This window comes from Equus caballus, chromosome 11, assembly GCF_041296265.1.
Source record: "Equus caballus isolate H_3958 breed thoroughbred chromosome 11, TB-T2T, whole genome shotgun sequence".
NCBI classification, from domain to species: Eukaryota; Metazoa; Chordata; class Mammalia; order Perissodactyla; family Equidae; genus Equus; species Equus caballus.
Genome location: NC_091694.1, coordinates 18,498,264 through 18,516,749, shown reverse-complemented (window position 1 = coordinate 18,516,749; position 18,486 = coordinate 18,498,264). Strand labels below are relative to the sequence as shown.

At 54.4% G+C, this 18,486-nt stretch overlaps 1 protein-coding gene across 1 annotated transcript in view; it reads right to left on the bottom strand.

Moving 5' to 3' along the window:
• Positions 1-712: 712 nt before the first annotated feature.
• The window catches only part of MAP3K14 (mitogen-activated protein kinase kinase kinase 14), a 40,984-nt gene continuing 23,210 nt past the window's right edge, over positions 713-18,486 (bottom strand). The window contains exons 4-16 of the mRNA XM_023652364.1: positions 16,949-17,159; positions 16,227-16,844; positions 15,139-15,276; positions 9,634-9,763; positions 9,274-9,405; positions 8,715-8,819; positions 7,008-7,171; positions 6,379-6,529; positions 4,508-4,882; positions 4,215-4,321; positions 3,634-3,778; positions 2,710-2,810; positions 713-2,356 (exon numbers count right to left, since the gene is read on the bottom strand). Coding sequence (XP_023508132.1) covers positions 2,192-2,356; positions 2,710-2,810; positions 3,634-3,778; positions 4,215-4,321; positions 4,508-4,882; positions 6,379-6,529; positions 7,008-7,171; positions 8,715-8,819; positions 9,274-9,405; positions 9,634-9,763; positions 15,139-15,276; positions 16,227-16,844; positions 16,949-17,159 — 2,542 coding nt within the window. The 3' untranslated portion in view covers positions 713-2,191. The remainder of the gene's footprint in view (positions 2,357-2,709; positions 2,811-3,633; positions 3,779-4,214; positions 4,322-4,507; positions 4,883-6,378; positions 6,530-7,007; positions 7,172-8,714; positions 8,820-9,273; positions 9,406-9,633; positions 9,764-15,138; positions 15,277-16,226; positions 16,845-16,948; positions 17,160-18,486) is intronic.

The following is an 18,486-nucleotide window of genomic DNA, read 5'->3' as shown; positions in this document are numbered from 1 at the left end:
GGTGAGGAGGGCAGCAACCGGTAAGCCTGGAGTCTGCTGGACTGGCTTTTGCGCCTGCTCTGGGCACACTGGCACAAGGCTGCCCCTCCATGTGCCCAGGATCCCTCCAAGAACCCACTGAACCTGCCATCTTTACCCCAAGGTGTGCACGTGTCCTCACACACACTTGTGTAAGCTTCAGGGGGTGTAGAGCCAGATTAGACAAGGCACCCTGTGTACTGGCAGCATCCATCCTCAGATAGGCCCCTACCCCATGACCAAGAAACCCCCTCTCCAAGTCAGCCATGGTCATGGGCGGGCACTCAGGAGGCAGCTGACAGGGCTAGGAGTCCAGGCCACAGGGACGGGAGTAGGGGGGCAGGCTTTGTTCTGGGCATGTGGTATGCTCCCACCTAGCCATGCCGGGTCAGTGCCCAGGCCTTGGCATCCTCCTCCTCCTCCCCTCAGCTTGGTGGTATTTGACCAGGGACTTCCCTGCTGCCACCGGGTGGGGCATCTTGCCTAACTGGTCTGAATGGATAGCCCAGAGGTGGGACTGGAAGTACTCTCTGGGAGGAGTGGTAGAAAAAGCAGCCCCATTCAAAGGCTGAAAACAGTCCGTGCCCCAAACAAGGGGCAGACTTGACAAGATCCCACCAAGAAGGCAAAGGGAGGCAGCTGTTAGCAGCTGAGATTCCGCAGCAGGCAGGCAAGAGTGCAGACAACCACGGCCTAAAAACATGTCACCAAACTTTATTGTTGCAAAGGGTTCTCTACAGCCTGAACTCTGTAACACCAAGGCTGCTTGTAATACAAAGTTCCTCCATCCTGGGGCTGGGGTCTCTCCCTGGGGAGCACTGTGGCTCCATGTGAACAGCTGGACAGACGTGGAGATGAGCTTCTCCCAAGGAGGAATCTCAAGGGACACTCCCCGACCCCCAGGAGCTGAGGCTACCAGGCCCCTCCCTCCCCAATGATTCACAGTTGATTAATGCTACATGAGTCCTGATCAGCTCCCTCCAAAGAGGAGGCTGGGCAGGGGCAATGGGGATGGGGGGGACTCATCTAAGAGAAAACTGGAGATTTGGGAGTCACACGTGTGGAGACAGGTTGAGACAAGTCCCTTCACCCCATCTCCTGACCTGCTTGTGCTCATGCAGAGCCGCGGACCTGCCCTCCTGGAGGGCAGCCATGAAAGTGCTTTGAGGTCATCAGAGTGCAAAGTGCAGCTGGCAGAGCCCCCAAGACCAGGGGCAGGGCAGGCAGGGTCAGTGTGCAGTGATGCCCGAGCTGGCTCTCGGGAAGCTGGTGTGCAAGATGTTGAAGCCGTGGCCTGGGAAGAGTTGTGCCAATGTCTATCACGCCCACCCTCAGACAGTTCCTGTGGGTGGGTCTTGTGTCACCCTTCACTTTTACAGATGAGGGGACTGAGTGCCAGCCAGTCAGCAGCCGTGCTGGGCCTGCGGGTGGGGCTTGGGGCCTGCTGCTCTGGGGAAGAGTGGCCAACAGCAAAGGGGCACATGCTTGGGCACTGAGAACCATTCCACTTAACACCTTCTTTGGTCCTTGACCGAGGCTGAGTTCAGCTCAGGACCTGTGTCGCAACACCCGGAAAAGTATGCTATGTGCTCCTAGGGAGACATCCCAGTGTCAGGAATCCCGCCCACCCTGACTTTGTCTGAAGAGTTCCTAGATCTAAAACGGGGTGTGACGGCCAGACAAGGGGGTCAGAGGGTTCCCATTAGGCCAAGGGTGGGCACACCTGCCACCCCGCTCCTGTACTAGACCGGGTGCGGGTCCTTAGACAGTCGACACCCTCACAGATGCCCGGAGGCCAAGGAGCTCTTCCACCTCTCCCAACGTGGGCCGGGAGCTGCTCTCCCCTGACCGCCAGCAAGCAGTCACCGATCCCAACGGGTCAGGCCAGCTTGTTTGGCCCAGGGCAGAGAAGAGCCCCTCTGCTCCCTCCTGCCTTCCTCTTCCTCCTGTGGGCACCGAGTGTTCTCCTGGCGGGGTCTGGCAGGACTCAGGTAGGACATCCTAGGAGGTGTTTTGCTAGCTCCTACTTTGCTGCTGCCAGCCCCGATCCCACCGCTGCGCCAGGAGGCGGCAGGTCCCTGGGAGCAGACTGAGCACGCGTCTCAGGGGCAGCACTGAGCACCGAGAAGGAAGGCTGCTTCTGGCAGAATGGAGCCAGGAGCAGAAGGGTGGGTTAGGGCCTGTTCTCCAGCTGGCCATGCTTGACCCTCCAGCTCCAGGCGAAGCTGCCATCAGGGGCCAAGGTGCACTGCAGGTCGATGCCCGAGTCTGGCACCTCCATGTCATAGCGTACAGGCTGCCCGTCCTTGGTCACCAAGCTGAAGGCTGCAGCTGGGATCTGGGGGCAGAGCAAACCAGGGGGCCTGAGACAGTGGCATGGGGCTCCGAAGTGTAAGGTGATGGTCTCCTTCTGCGCTGGGAGACACCTCCCTTCTGCCAAGTAGGCCGCCCTGAGGGCCTTATCTGCCTTCCATTCTGGACAACCTGGAGAATCTCACCCGGCCCAAGTGTGGGTCCTGGGGACCCCTCAATCACCACTGCCAGTTTTGCCCTGAGACCCTGGGGGACTTGCAAGGCCAACTACTCCCTAGGGAGCCAATTCTACGTGTTAAAAAGCCTTCCTCCTGTAGGGCTGGGCCAGGCACGCTGGATTTTGGGACTCCACCCCTAAGCGCGTGCCTGCCCCCTTACCTGGCTGCTGATGCCAGTTGCGATGTCTCCCACCTTGACCCGGTGGAACTCCCGGATGTGCAGGTGTTCACCATTGAGAGACTGTATTTGGACTTTCACACCTGGAAGGCAGGCAAGGTGAGTATCAGGAGAGCGCTGCTGGCTCGCCAAGGTGCCCTTTGTGCAGGAAGCAGGTGGGCGGCGGGGAGGCTACAGGCATGGCATCAGGCTGAGGGGCCCTAGCAGTGTACACCTCTCAGCTCCTCCTGCCGTTTCCTGTCAGCACCTGGAGCTTTGCCCGCACAGTGCAGAGCTGCGGCCGATGCCACCCGCACACGAAGCAGGAGAAATCGGAAACAAAGATGGTCACATTAGACTGTGGGCAACTTAGATGGTAACAGGCTCCAAGCTGGCGTGGCCTCTGGCCAGACCATGGCGGCTTGCTGCCATGAGTCACACTACCCTGGGGAGGGCTGGGGACCTGTGAGCTGATGAAGCCCTGGTCTGCCAAAATCACAACATAACCTGTGCAGCCGAGCTTGAAAACTAAGTTCTAAGATGTCTGTCTCTCTCAAATTCTGACTTCAAATCCCAGAGGAGGATCCCAGCAAACCTGTGGCTGAATTCTCGATTAAAATGCTCGTGGGGTCCTGTTCTTCCTTCTCCCTTCAGAACACATTCATCGCTCAGTTTCTCGACTCCAGGCCGGGAGAGACTGCTCTCCACGCCAAGCTGGGGAGGTTCTGGGACTCCATCTGTAGCCCATGAGGGGCAACGTTCCTTCACTGCCCCACCAGGAAAGGCTCCTGGGTGATCAGGGCCTTTGATCTAAACCAATTTACTAGGCCACTGTGCCAGGGAAGGGAGACAGAAACCTCTCAGACTCCTAGTCCCAAGCAGATCCGGTGCTGTGGGGGCTGCTGAGCAGGTGATGCTGGACTGTACCATTGAAATAGCTCGGCGTGTCCGTGGGCCGTCCCCGGGCCAGCACCATGTTCCAGCTGGAGCTGCGAGCTTCTGCCTGGCTGCTCCACGAGTGCACGCCAGAACTCAGGGTGTCCCGCGAGCTCTGAGAGGCCTTTGATGGGTTCTGAAACAACAAGGGTGGGCACAGACTCAGGCCCCCGGGCTCAGGGAACCATCCTGGCCTTGGTCTGCTTTGGAGCAAAGAGGCCCTGGGCCCTCCCCCGGGGCAAGGAACAGCTCACGTCCTAGACAGAGCAGGGCTCTGCTGGGAACTTGTGAGGCTAAGCAGGGGGCTGCGCTCGTGAGGGGCCCCTGTGAGAGTATCTCCATGGAGACCAACGCCTAAGCCTTCTTCCCCACTACCCCTAGGAGCGAAACCATGCCCTGATTCCCGGCGTGTTGAAGATGGACTGTCTTACTCTGAGAAACCAGGACCCCTGCCCTGGTGAGGACGCCTCTCCATCACCCTCTCTCTACCCACTACTTGCCCACAGCCTGTTCACCAGAGAACACAAAGCCACTTGCTCTGTGCCCTGGCTCCTGGTCCACAGCCGACTCACCTTCTCACTGTCATCTGACAGGGAGAGGCTGTCAACGCTGAGGCACGAGAGGATTTGCTCCTGTTCCTCCAGAGAAAACGGCTGAGACAGGCTGTTCAGAAATAATTCTGCAGAGGAAAGCAGAACCCAGCTGTGAGAGACTGGGAGGGTCCAGCTGTGCTGTCAGGGCTCTTCCTGCACAGGCTGCGGGAGCTGACCTCTGGGGAAGGGGCTAGAAGAGAGGCCATGCTGGCTGGAAAGAGGACGAAGCACCGGCTTGGTGGGCCCGAGGCTGCAGCTGTGGCTGCCCGTACCTATTTCCAGCTGCTGCAGTTCCTGCTCGGGCAAGGTTGCCTTCCGCTCTGATGGGCTGGGGCTTTTGGCGGGAGCCGGGTCCAGGGAGGACAGAGGCAAGGGCTCCCATGTCCCCGACTCCTCCTTGCCCCAGTTCAGGCCTGGAGACTTGTTCCGCTCTGGAGGCTTTGGGGGTAGAGGAGGTTGGAGCTTGGGGGCCCCGCCTGTCGTGTCCTCAGCTGGCTGGGGCCCCGGAGCCCCTGGCGAGAGCTCCCTGGGCTGGGCACTCAGGGTCTGGCGAGAGTGGGCCGGGCTTGGCGGCGAGTGGGCATGGTGTGGCGGTGGATGTCTTGGCTCCTTATACTCTCCCCTCCAAGGGCTCCTCAGACCGCCCACTACAAAACAGAGAGCACAGTGGTCAGATGGAAATGAGTCAGCACAGACTCCAGGCCAGGCCAGGCGGCCTTTCCTGGGCAAGGGAGGGCTGGAAGCAAGCAGTGAGGGAGGACTCTTGCCCCACTAAGGGACTCGGTTCAGGAGGGCAGCTTGCAGTCTCTGGAGGAGGCCTCTTCCATAAGATGGCCTCCTATAACAGGAAAAGATTCTGTCTTTTATTCCACTTTCCTTCCAGGTAACAATTGCAAATTTAAAAATTACAGAATATGGGGCCAGCCCAGTGGCATAATGGGTTAAGCTCATGCACTCTGCTTTGGCAGCCTGGGGTTCGCAGCTTCGGATCCTGGGTATGGATTTACACAGCACTCATCAAGCCATTCTGCGGTGGCATCCCACATATAAAAAATAGAGGATTGGCACAGATGTTAGTTCAGAACAGTCTTCCTCACCAAAAAAAAAAAAGAAGAAAAGAAAGAAAAAAATTACAGAATTTGCTCCAGAGAAGGACTTTGTTAATGTTAATATTAAAGAGAAGATTCAAAAACAGCTCTGGGTTGACACCAACTCTGAGTTCCCAAGTAAACTGGCGTCCCTGACCCTCCATCTCTCCTACTCATCCCTCCTCACAGTCAGCTCCTCCTGACGGCACCATTTCTCTGGAGTAGGGGGCATTCAGCCCCAGGGCCATGATAACTACCATCTATGTCTGGGCGGCTCTGCGAGGCCTCTCTCATTTATTCCTTTTTCGTTCCCAACCACTGCCTTTCCCTGGCCCACCCCCCAGGTGGCTATCGTGTCACTTTGGTTTGATCACGTTCTTGCAAACTGTGTGTTGTTTTCACTTATTGATTTTTAGTTTATAAAAGGCATTGTGTTCCAGGCCTCGCTCTGTTGGGCCTCTTTTCACCCAGCACTATGGTTTTAAGGCTCAGCGATGCTGCTCTGTGAACATCAAGTAGCTTTCACTGCTGCGTGGTGCTCCACGGGCATCCCCGCTGTGGCCTCTCCTCTCTCCCAGGGAGGGACACCCGATGGAAGCCAACTCCCTGCCCACAAATGGCGCTGCAGTGCGTGTCCCCTGAGAGAGCTGCTGAGAATTCGTTTGGCGGAACGCCCCGGAGTGGAGCGCTGGGTCCCAGGTCTGCATGTGCTCCTGCCCTGCACCCCCCCACCACTCGACACTACCAACTTTCCGGTTTTTCCCCCTCAAAGGGCTGAGAAGTGATACGTGGCTCTCTTGCACATTCTCAGATGACTGATGAGTTCCAGCCCCCTTTATGTATGGCAACCCCATCTTTGAGCATTGCCTCTGCACCAAGGCACAGTACTCAGCACTTTACTCACATCACCTCCATCTGCCCAACAAGCCTGAAGTTGGTGTCATCCCCAGGCTCTAGATGGGAAACTGAGGTTCTGAGCGGTCGAGTAGCTCGCTCTTGACTGCCACACTGCCCTGCGGCCTCTCCCTGCCCCACAGCCAGTGCACGGCTCTTACCGTGCTGCAGCGCCAGGCTGACCTTCCCCCCCAGCTCCACCACGGATGCTCGGTGGACAGGCTCTTTCCTCAGCCCCTCCTGGATGGCCTGGGCTGTAAGAGGGGCGCACGAGGGTGGGATCTCCCGCACAGGTGGAGGCTCGCTGGCAATCTGGGCATCAAAAGACAACACGTGAGGCCTGCCTCCCACCTCACTTCCCAGCACCCACCTTCTGTGCTGGCTCCTCCCCACTCCCCCTACCCTGCTGTGTTGGGTTCTCTCACAAGGACTGGAGTGGCCTGGCTAGAGTTGGGGCTTGGACTTCTCCCAGAAACGGGGCCAGGTAGGACAGGCCAGAGCTAGGCAGCAAGGGGCCCATGACCTCCAGGCCCAGGCTGTCAGGAGGCAGGCAGAGGTGGCCCAGGGTAAGCACAGAGGATCCCTCACCTGGGATCTCCCTTTGGAACCCCAGCTTTGGGTGGCAAGTATTTTAGTCAGGATCCCACATTTAGGATGAGGCCTCTCCCTGGCTCCCTGCTCACATCTGCCACTGAGGAACAGCCAAAATGGGAGGCAACCTCAAGTGTGCAGCCCAGGACCGTGGCCCTGCTGGCTTTCCCTCTTGGCCGTCCCAAGTGCTGTCACTGACCTTGAGGCAGAGCGGCCCTCGGAAGTACTGCGTCCAAGGGTGGCAGCCGTTGAGCATGTGCAGCATCATGCAACAGCTGCTCCAGACGTCGACCTTGGCATCGCAGGGCTTGCCCATCACCACCTCTGGAGCCATGTGCGTCTCTGTGCCGGGGATGTAGTCCCCTGGGAGGGCGAGGTGAGCCAGAAAAGTCAGCTGTGAACTCTGATGGGCAAAAGCCTCGGCAACGACCACCCCAGTCAACTCCTGAGACTCCTTGAATTGGTCTCTACTTTAAAGTGTCCAAATCAAACTTGCTGGGGACGAGCTAAGTCGGGGGCTCTGCTGGGGACTGGTACAAAGAGTATAGCATCCAAAATAGGGGGTCTGCCCTGTGGAACAACCCTTCAAGTGCTTTTTAAAAATGGGGAGGGATCCAGACATTGACAATTAGGTTGTAGAAGACTAATTAATGGTATGATCTTCCCGAAATTTTAGTAAGTGAAAAACACAATATTAGAAAACTTATTTGTGGGGCTGGCCCCGTGGCCGAGTGGTTAAGTTCGCGTGCTCCGCTGCAGGCAGCCCAGTGTTTCATTGATTCGAATCCTGGGCGCGGACATGGCACTGCTCATCAAACCACGCTGAGGCAGCGTCCCACATGCCAGAACTAGAAAGACCCACAACGAAGAATATACAGCTATATACCGGGGGACTCTGGGGAGAAAAAGGAAAAAAATTTTTAAAAATTAAAAAAAAAAACCCAAAAAACATTTGCACAGAAGACTGGAAGGATCCACACTAGATGTTAACAGTATTGTTTTCTGGTGATTTGTAATTTTTATCTTTGTTTAGCTCTACTATTGTCTACAAAAGATATTACAAAATAAATTATTTTTGTATAAGAAAAAAACACTAAAGTTATTTTAAAGTAGAAGTCAGGTGTCCATGTTGCATTTACACCATTCGAACTATCAACACAGGCTTCTAGTGACAAAGAATCACTTCTAAAAGACTGTTTTCCCTTTGGTCAAAATGAAATCATTTTATGCTTAATACTCTAAGTGAAAAAAGCAGGGCACAAAATTGTGTTACAATGGCCTTAACTATGTATAGAAAAAAAAAAAGACCTGGAAGGAATTATCTAAAATATTCATGATTATCTCTCTGGGCAAGAGGAATGGTAAGAATTCTTTTTTTCCTCTTTTTCTATACCGCTTAACTCTATAATTGCCAAATATTTTAAAATGGATGTGGATTGTTTTAATAATCAGAAAAACCTAAGAATAGACACTTCTCCAGTTGGAGCCCAGGCCCCTCAGTCAGCCTCCCTGCTGTGCTTCCAGAGACTGTGCTCCCCCAGGCACAGGAGGGCTGAGGTCCCAGGCTGGGAGCACAGCTCCCCAGTAAGGCTGAACCCCAGGGGTGGAGCCATGGGGGCTCTGAGGGAGAAAACCTGGGACTTAGGGCGAAGCATGCAGCCTCTCCGTTCCCTTCTCTGTAATGGGAACGCCAGGAATGAGCACCTGGCATGCATTCTTGGATTTAAGCCTAACGACAAAGCCTTATGATCACGGAGGGTGGTTGTGGGGCTGAAATAGAATGGTGCATAAAGTGCTCCCGTCTCAGCTTGCCATTATGGAAAGTACAGGAGAAGGCACACAGCTAATGCTTAGAAAAGGCTACTGGCTATTATCATCCTGGGAAGGGGCAGTGAGGGGGTTTTACCTGCGAGCAAGGACTTCCCCAGGCCATCGGGTTGAAGGCACACAGCATGGCCAAAGTCGCAGAGGGCAGCACGGCTCCCGTCGCTGGACAGGAGCACGTTGTCAGCTGCCAGGCCATCCCAGGGAAGAAGAAGGAACAGGTGAGTCACGTAGGCCCCAGCCCAATCTGAACCTCCAGTGAGGCAATTTTCTGGCTGACCCTACGTGGCAGCTGCTGCTTCTGATTAGTTTCATTAGTCATGGAGGAAGGGTGGAGGGTATCAGCTCAGGCTAGAGGCAGGCAGCAGGCAGGATCTCTGAGGGTGAGGGGACAGGAGCAGAGTTTACTCCTGGGGACGCTGCTCCCACCCCCGCCACCGGTCACCAGTGTGTGGAAGCTCCATCTGCAGTTCTCTGTGGGCACCACCCACTGGAAACTACAGTGTCAGGCTGAGGGCTTAGAGAACACACTTGCCCTTCCCCTGGCACAGCCCTGTCGGCCTGAACCAGGCAGGCCCAGAAGATCTGGAGGAAATTAGGCAGGATGGGGTGAGAAAGGACTGTGGGGGCCTGAGCCTTACCTTTGACATCTCCGTGCAGAATCCTTCGGGTATGGAGGTATTCCAGCCCTTCCAGAGCTTGCCCCAGGTAGTAAAGGGCCCGGTCCTCTGGCAGACAGCCCTTCTGCTTTATGAGCTGGCCCAGGGAGCCACCTAGGAGACAAATGGCCAGTCTTTACCTGGGGCTTTTGCAGGCCTCCAAGCCAGCCATGAGCAGGGGCCTTGAAGGGCTGGTGGTAGAAAGCAGACCTTTCCTGCCAATGTCAGAGGGTCAAGAGGTTAAAAATGCATTGACTGGGGACCAAGGCCAACCTGGCCAAGACTTGGGGAAACCTCTGGCTCTGAATTTTGAGAGAGAAAGAGTGGTGGCTCGCTCCTTACCTTCCAGCAGTTCCATGAAGATGTTGACCCACGGACCTTCCTTCACAGCTCCATACAAAGGGACGATTCTGGGTGAGGTCAATCCCGCACATGCCATCAACTCCTCTGCCCGAAACACTTCGACTCGCACCTGGAAGGGCCCAGGGGTGGCTGCAAGTCAGGGTGAGGGCTCAGGGCTGGCTCCCTGGCATCCTGTCAGGACCCTTGGTGCTCCCTGCACAGAAACTGAGGTTCCCAGTGATGATTCCGAGGCCTGGCAAGGCCCTCAGACACTAGACTGTGTCCCTCGTGCCCTCGGGGTCAAGGGCACTTCCCAGTACTTGATGAAAGTTCTGCAGTGCTGATGTGTGCAAAAACACTTCTAGTCACACAGAAATGACAGTCCTTATCCAGGGTCCTGGCATGCTGCCCATCCTCAGATCTGCCAAACACAGAACATTTTTTCCCCAGCCCAAATCTCTGGGCAATTTCTAGGACACGGACCTTTTATTTATCAACATGCTCGTCTACTTTTCAGATGCTGTGTTTCTGACTCTTCTGTAGCCAGAGCTGATGTTGCCGAGACTCTGGCTCTGTCAGTGCCTCTGGATCCTGAGCACCCTTCTCAACTCATCGTTATCTGTCTTCTCTCCCGAGGACTAAGATGTCTGTGTAGATGTGGCAGTGATTGTTTATTCTGTTTGCAGCTGTTTCCCCAGCATCTGGGCACAGGAGTGGCTTCTGGGGAGGGGTTTGGCCAAGGCCTCTCCCACCGTGGATTGGCAGCCCTGGGACCACTCACTCCTTTCTGCAGGGAGCAGCATGGCACGGCGGGAAGAAACAAGGCTTGGATACATACATCCTGGGCTGAGACCCTGGCTTGACCACTTCCAAAGGTAGGTCAGTTCCCCTAAGCTGTGTTTCCATATGTGAACAGTGGGGATGGTGGCTTCTGCTCCTGGCTACAGTGAGGATTTGGAGGGATGGTAACCAGCGCCTGACCTGGCAACCAGTGGGTGCTCAGGAAATGCTGGCTCCCCACCTTCTCCCTCCAGCTCAAATAAGAGCCCCTTATTCAGTGCTTAGACTTGCTAATAGAGACAGTCTTCTTTCTGGCTGTTGCTGGTTCTCGTGTTAGCCTTGAGAGGTACCACCAGGGGGCGCCAGTGGTGACAAAAACCAGCCTGGGAGAAATCAGTCGGGATCTGCAAGAGTTTCCCTTGGAGACTGCTGACCTGGCAAATGGGCGCTCTGACGATGTGGGGCTTTTGGACTTTTGCCTATCAGTGGAAAATGTCTTTCTTCTGGTTACTTAAAGAATATTTGGTTTGGTTAATCAACTTGTGTGAACTTTGACTCTTTGTCAGTGTTTCCAGTTCTGAACTTGAGTTGGAACTAATTCACTAACAGGACTTGTATTAGCAAATGTCTTCAACCCTACTGATCCCAAACTGTGAGCTGAAGCACCTCAGGGCACCACAGAGAATTCAGGATATGTTACATTTGAGGGAAACAGCGAGGATCAGGACATCTGTGGGACACCGCGTAAACTGCCTGCTCGAGACAGCTGAGTTTCAACGTTAGATCGTGCTGTATTCCTTTTGATGATCTATCTTTATGAAGCTAGGTTTTTGGAGGCTGCTGGGACAAGAAGTACTTTGGGGGGGAAATGTGGAGCAGGAAATGAAGGTCACGGTGTTCAATGTCATTTCAAAGTTTGAGAAGTTGTGCAATGCCCAACAAGGCACACATCTCATTAGTAATTATGGTTGTTTAAGAATAAAAGAAACATTTTTCTTTCAACTTATGTGCATTGTCATTCAAATGGATATTAAGTTGTTAGAATAAAGACTTATTATTTCACCTAACTATTTAATAAACAGAACTGTTAGGTACTTGTTTTGACCTGGGGTGCCATGAAAAAAATTACTGAGACATTAGGGCATGAACTAAGAAGTTTGAGAACCTCTGCTGTAACTTTTAAGAAATCCGTAAGTCCTCTAGTGTCCCAGCAATGCGAAAACCATTCCCACTCACCAGACCAAAGCGGGTCGGAGGGGATACTTCAAAACACAAGACGCTTTAGAAGTCTGCGCCAGCCCCAGGGGGAACCAGGCGAAAGCTCCCTTGGGACTTCAGGGAGCAAGCACACGGGCCTTCTAGTCCACGCCAGCTGCCCGTCTGGCTCACCTCCCCTCTCTGAACTTCAGTCTTCCATGTCATCCATAAAGTGAGGGGCTGACGATGATGAGATGTTAACGAGGACTAATATTTAATGCCCACTTAACACCTGCCAGGCACTGCTCTAAGCACTTGATAAGCATTCTTTATTTACATCTTACAATAGCCTATCTGGTAGTCTCATTATCCCCATTTTACAGAGAAGTGACTTGCCCAAGGTCACTGGGTATAAAGTATCTGAGCTGGGATTTTGGTTGGGGAAGCCGAACTCCAGAGCTGCCAGCTTCCCTGCCTCACTGAAGACCTCTCCTGGCGTATTAGCTTTTACATCCTGTGCGTTTTTACGTTCATTCAGGAGTGAGCACACCCAGGTGGAAGCGTGGGCAGCAATCACCTAAATGCCAAATCCACAAGCCACTTCCCTCCACTTAATTGCCCGCACGCTTGACACTGGGGGACCACTTTTTCCTTCTTGAAACTCTCCCCTCTTGTTTTCTTTAGTACTCATATCCGTTTTATTTAATCAGTAAAAAAAGAGGATGACAGCAATTCTATAAGTTCTTTTAATGATCCCAGGAACATAACATAGGTGACACTGACGACCACAGTACTGGGCACACAGTGAGCCACTAAAAGAGTTTCCCCCCTATTTTCCTTATCACCATCGAGATATTCTCCCCTCGGTTCTCATTCCACCTCTTGTAAACACCTGTCCAGGCTGACCTCACCTGTGCCCCCAGCTGAGGGCTGCTTCTACCACCTTCATGCCGTGTAAATGTGTTCACCCCGTCACAAACCGAGCTCCTTCAGGTCAGGTGTGTGCATGCCATAGCTCTGTCTCCAGCCCCTGGCAGCACAGCATCTGGCACAGAGCAGGTGCTCAGTGGCTTGACTTGCCCAAGGCCACATTATCCCAGATCAGTGGCAGAGTCAACAGGAGGCTCCCAGAACTCCATGCTCAAGCCAGATGTTCTCCAATGAATGGTTATAACCCTCTTTGGGGCACAGACCCCTTTGAAAATCTGATAAATGACATGGACCCTTCCCCATCAAGGTGAGTGCGCCCATCCATGTAACACACATACACACTTCAGAATCAAGTTCCAGGAGCTCGTGGATCCTACGAATTCATCCACTGACTAGGATAAGAACTTACACACTGGCTGGGAGAAAGCACTAGAGAGACATACATGTACTGAGAAGAAAATCTCCCTGACGTACCAGCACATGAGAAACATGGTGCAGAACAACCTCTGGAGCAGATCTGCTTTTCATAAAAGAAACAACTACAGTTTACATACGCAGAACCAGTCTAGCAAGATTCATGTCAAAGGGCCGGTACCTCTGAGAAGGGGACTGGGAAACAGGGAGACTTTTGCTTGTTTTAGTCTCATTAAATTTTTTTATAATGAGCCTATATTTATTTGTAATTTAAAGGAAGATCAAACAAAACCTGACAAAATAAAAACCCTACATTAAACCCTGGACCCATGGATGTTCTAGAAGAAGGACCAAGGGAGTGCTGGCATCACCATGTGATGCTTCTTGTCCCAGATCCTTTCCAGAGAGCATGGGATGGTGCACAGACTTGCTCTGACCCTACATGCAGCCTGACCTTGGGTCCCTGCCCCTAACACCCCAATCCGCACCCCCTTAGCAGAGGATTGTTTCTCAGATCTTCCAGCTGAAAATCCTGAAGGACACCACTGCCCGCCCTACCCCCACCCCTCGGGAGAAAGGAGGGGCTGTCTGCCCAACCAGGGCAGCTGTGCTGGCTGCCAACAGCCCTCCCCCATGAGACTGGGGATGGGAGGAGGCAGTTCTGACAGGCAGCTCTGGCGCAGGGCAGTCCGTGTGCTGTCCTGGGAGCCTTCCGACAGACTGCTTTGGGAGGTGAGAAATGGGGTGTCTGTCCTCTTCTACTATATTAGGGTTGTTTACCTTGTTGCCTGGGACTCTAAGAACCTCAACAAGGGAACAGCTGAGAAGCCCAGTGACTAAGCTCCCCAGCACTGGGCGTTCATCTCCAGGACACTTCACACTCTCTCACCCTCCTCCCACCCGCCTCTCAGGAGGGACAGCTGAGCCTTCTCTGGTGGCCTGGGGAGGGGACTGCAGCTGAGGAGGTCAGGCACGTGGCCTTGGCATCCCAGTGGAAGATGATGCCCGATGCTGGCAAGAACTCAGCACGTGTTTTGGTCTGTGGGGGGTGGGAGGGCGGAGCTTGCTTATTTGAACAGTATGTCTGAAGTTTGGGGTAATACCTACGGATAGTCCCCTCTCTCATCCCACCACCCTGAGGCCCAAACTCTGAGGCTCCAACACCTCGGCCCACGTACAAACCAGGGAAGCCAGGTTTATTCACATCACAATTTGTATCCTCACCCCTTAAAGCCACAGACACTCAGGACAGCAGTGGTGTCCACCCTGCATGGGGCTGCAGCATGCTAAGCCTGCCTGGTCTGGCTATTCAGTCTCTTTCCTTTTGGGGATCAGTGTGTCCTTGACATAAGCTGCCTGAAAACAAGCTCTATCTTTGAGCTGGCTTATTTCACCCTACCCATGGACCAAGGAAATGGCCCACAGAAATGTTTCTGATTTCTGGCTTCTGAGGTCCTAGGTGCTAGCTCGGAGGCTGAATTGTGCCAGGGACAAGGTGGCTTCCAGTCAAGGGGAGCTGAGAGTCAGGAGTAAGAGAAAAGAGAGCTGAAGGGGAGCAGGGCTGACACTCTTGAGATCTGTGGATCTGCTGCTGCTGGGCCTGGACAGTGTGATTTGACAGGAGGCCTCAGTTCCAGGCCCAGTTCTGTGGCTTTGGGTAAGGCACACTACCCTCTCTGGTCTCCAGTTCTTCCAGGCCCTGGCTGACAGGAGGCAGAGCCTGAACTCAAACCAGATCGTCTGTCTCTCCAGGCCAAGGCCTTCTCCAGAAGGCAGCGGTTAGGTGGGGGCTGTTGCTCTTGTGCCTACCTTCCGGTCTGGGTGTGGGCAGTCCCATTACGTGGTTTACGGATTTTAGCTGAACATGAATTTCATGAGGACCCAGCCATCTTCCAGGTTTTGACTTGCCCCTAAGGGCCCTGGCATCAGGAGTGGCCCAGGCTGCGTGCACACTTTGATTCCCCCTCTCACGTACGCACATACCAAGTGCAGCTCCCAGGCTGGGACATGTGACTGAGACTGCTCCCTTCCAGTTCCAGCTGACCCAGAGGGCCTAGCGATAGCCAGGCTCTGTTAACAAGTCAGACCCATGGCAGTCCTGTGACTATCCTTGAAAGAAAGCAGAGGGAATACAACAGGCCACCGGCCTGGCTTCCCTCTTTAGCCTCTGGACCCCTGGCATACCTTTTTGACAGCACATTGGAAGCCGGTCTGCTTGTCCTCCATCCTGTGTACCTCTCCGAAGGAGCCTCTGCCCAGGCAGGGCTGGCGCGTGGCCCAGTGGACCTCTTCTCGGTACTCATAATCCACCGGCTTGAGTTTCTGGGGTTGGTAGAGAGAGAGGCCAGTTTCAGTGGCCAGGGCAGTGGAGGGACGAAGGGTTACAGTGAGGAAGGCTCTCCAGGTGGTGGTCCTTGCCAGGCTGCTGGGGCTGAGCCCTCACAACCAAAGATACCATGGGCTCTGAGGCAGGGCTCTGAGGGGGCAGGACCAGAGAGGGGGTTTTGGGAATAAGATGAAGGCAAAGAAGGGCCTCACGGGCTGCCCGAGGCAAGCCAATCGTTGTGATGAAGAAACCACCTCCCTGGACTTGTGGTTGCGGGACAGAAGCGGAACTGTCAACAACCTTGACAATGAAAAATACTAACTCAGCAGCTATCAGGTAGAAAGAAGGGAAGGACAGTGGAGAGAGGCAGGGGACAAGAGATACTGTCAAGATGGAGGGAATAAACCCAGAAATGTAAGTCTGGGGAAATCACTGAAAGTCACAAAGTTATCCAGGAAGAGAACTAGAGGAAAGGGCAGGAGGGGCAGGCAGTGAAGACGGGCGAAAGCCTCATCTTCCATATTGGGTCAGGCGGTAACACCTGCAGTTGATATGTGCTCATTCCTTTCTTTCTCACTATATGGATCATTCATAAAGTACACACACAGACACACACAATTCAGCAATAATGAGGTAGCCAACCAGAAAAACGAAAAACAGAAATAGCGAAAAAGACTGAAAAGTGAGCCTGGAGGTGGAGTGGGAGACCACTGCTTTTCATCAGGGATGAGCAATTTTCTACTATTCGATTTGTTGTCACACACACGAGGGACTTGGAGAAAGAGAAAACCATCCCCTCCAAGGGTGGGAACTGGAGAGTGGGCCTGGCAGGTGAGTGAGGCCTCTTCTCCCACAGCAGGTCCCACCCTGACGCCTAGCTGCTGCTCTCGGCCCCGGACTTGGTGGTGGTGGTGGTACATGTACGTGTGTTTGAGGGACTACTTACCTCAGTAAGCAGGACCCCCTCACTGTCCTCAGTTTCGGGGCTGTGCTCCTGGGGCTTGGAGCCCCCTGTCGACCAGGTCTTGGCCAGGCTGGTGAGGCTGTGGGCTTGGCCCGAGCTCACGCTGCCTTGGAGAGCGTGCACCAGGTACTCCTCCACCGAACACTTCTCACGTATGCCACGAGATGGACAGCTGGGCTCCAGGTGTGGGCCAGGCAGGGGCTTCTGACTGTCTACACAGGCCACTTTGCCCAGGTGTGGGCCAGGCAGGGGCTTCTGACTGTCTACACAGGCCAGTTTGCCCAAGAAGAAGGACTCTAGGGGGTGAGGTTTCCAGGGCTGCAGAGGGTGGAAAGGGAACGGATGGGGCAGTCTGCTGTAGGGGAAGGGGTGAGCGAGCTGGGGCAGGGGGCCCACATCCTGGGGGTGGTGGAGCTTCCACACGTGGTTTAGACATTGCAAGGGGCTGATGAGTTTGTGGAGTTCTGATCGAGGCAGTGCTGGCCGGAGGTCCTCCCCGAGTTTCTTAAAACAGAGTTGGCCAAGGCCTGGCTCCTTCAGAGGCTTGGTGAACTGGGGGGCGTTTCTAATATACGGGGTGCCTAGCAGAGACTCATCCTCCTGTGGGGAAAACACAGGTGTTAGGACAGAGGGCCAGGGCCCCGAAACCTGGGCACTGGGGTGTGGCGGGGGGTTGGGGACCGGGCTGTGGTGGCGGGCCTCACCTGCACGGGGACTGTGCAGCTCTCCTGCTCGGGGGTTCTAGGGAGGGGTTTGGCCAAGGCGGCTCCTGCCTGAGCCAGTGGCTTCGAGCTCTTCTTCTTGCGTTTTTTTCGGGCTTTGCTGCGACGCTTCCCCTTCCAACACACACGTGCCATTTTGCCCTCAGTTGCATGGGCCACATTGTTGGGGATTTGATCAAGACTCTCGGACTGGCTGTCAAAAAGGGGACAGAGACACATTTTGGGTGTGAGGAGACAGGAAGATATAATGGCTCAGGGAACTGCCATTAGAGTCATACAGACCTGAGGTCAAATCCCAGCTTAGTTAGTACTTGTGTGAACGTGAGAGAGTTCCTAAAGCCCAAGGGTCCTCAGTTTTCTCATTTATAAAATGAGTGTAGTATTTTCTGCCATGCAGGTGGAGATGAGGTTTAAACGAAACAGCTCATTTGAAAAGCCTGCCTCAGTGCCTGCCCCAAGGCAAGCTTCCAATAAACAGTAGTTATTACCACCGCGATGGGGTGCACACTGCTCTTCTGGAGGGGCTGACACACGGCTCTCTCACTGCTGCCCAAGGTGGGCTGCCCTGGAGAGGCCCCAGATGGGAGCATGCGACTTGGAGGGCCACGCTCCATGGTACGCATTCTCAGCCCTCACTGACAAGCTTGTTTCTGTTGCCTCTGGAAGGAAGGACAGTCGAGGCTCGTCCCCTCAACCCCCACTGGTCCCTGCAGATACCTGGCTGCCATAGGAACGTGAGGAGCCACATAGACACAGACACTCTGCCTGGGCTGGTGCGAGGGGATCAGGGGAGTTGCCTTTCTCTGACAGCCTAGAGGCTCACCACCACCACCAGGATCTAAGTAGGCGCTTACCCCTGCCAGGCACTGAGGCCCTGGCAACAGAAGAGCTTTGGAAGGGGCCGCTGCCAAACAGCTTTGGAGCAGACCGTGGGCCTCAGCCACCCTCCTGTGGCCTCATCTTCTGTCCCCCAAAAAGGAGGCAGACTCATTCCAGTCCTGGGGGAAGCTAGAGGCCTACAGACTTCTCCCAGGCAGCTGAACGAAGTGAGTCCACCACAGACCCCTACCCTGGGCCAAAAGGCATCAGGGCCAGCGGGAGGCATTTGACCAAACCACTGAGCATTTCTTGGCGAAGTGCAGCAGCCGTCCCCACGACCCTTTTATCACTAGCAGTCGCCAAATTCCAATGAAGAAAAAATCCGCCTGGTGGTGGAGGAGGGAATTGTTTCCAGGTTCAACCTGCAGTTGCCAAAAATCATCTTTGGGGATGGGGAGCCTGGGAACAGACTGAACCTCACATCGGCTTCTTTTCTACAGGGCCACCGAGCTGCAAGTCTGTCTGTCCTCGCCCGTTTCCAAACCCTCATCCCGTCTTGGGTGCGTCTCACAGGAGAAAAGACTCAGCAGGTTTCTCCCTTGTTAGAGCAGCCCAGGGGCTGGCATTCACGGTCACGCACCAGCGGGAAAGTGACTCCTGTTCCCAGCACCCTCCCTACTGATGGGAACCAAGGGGGAGCA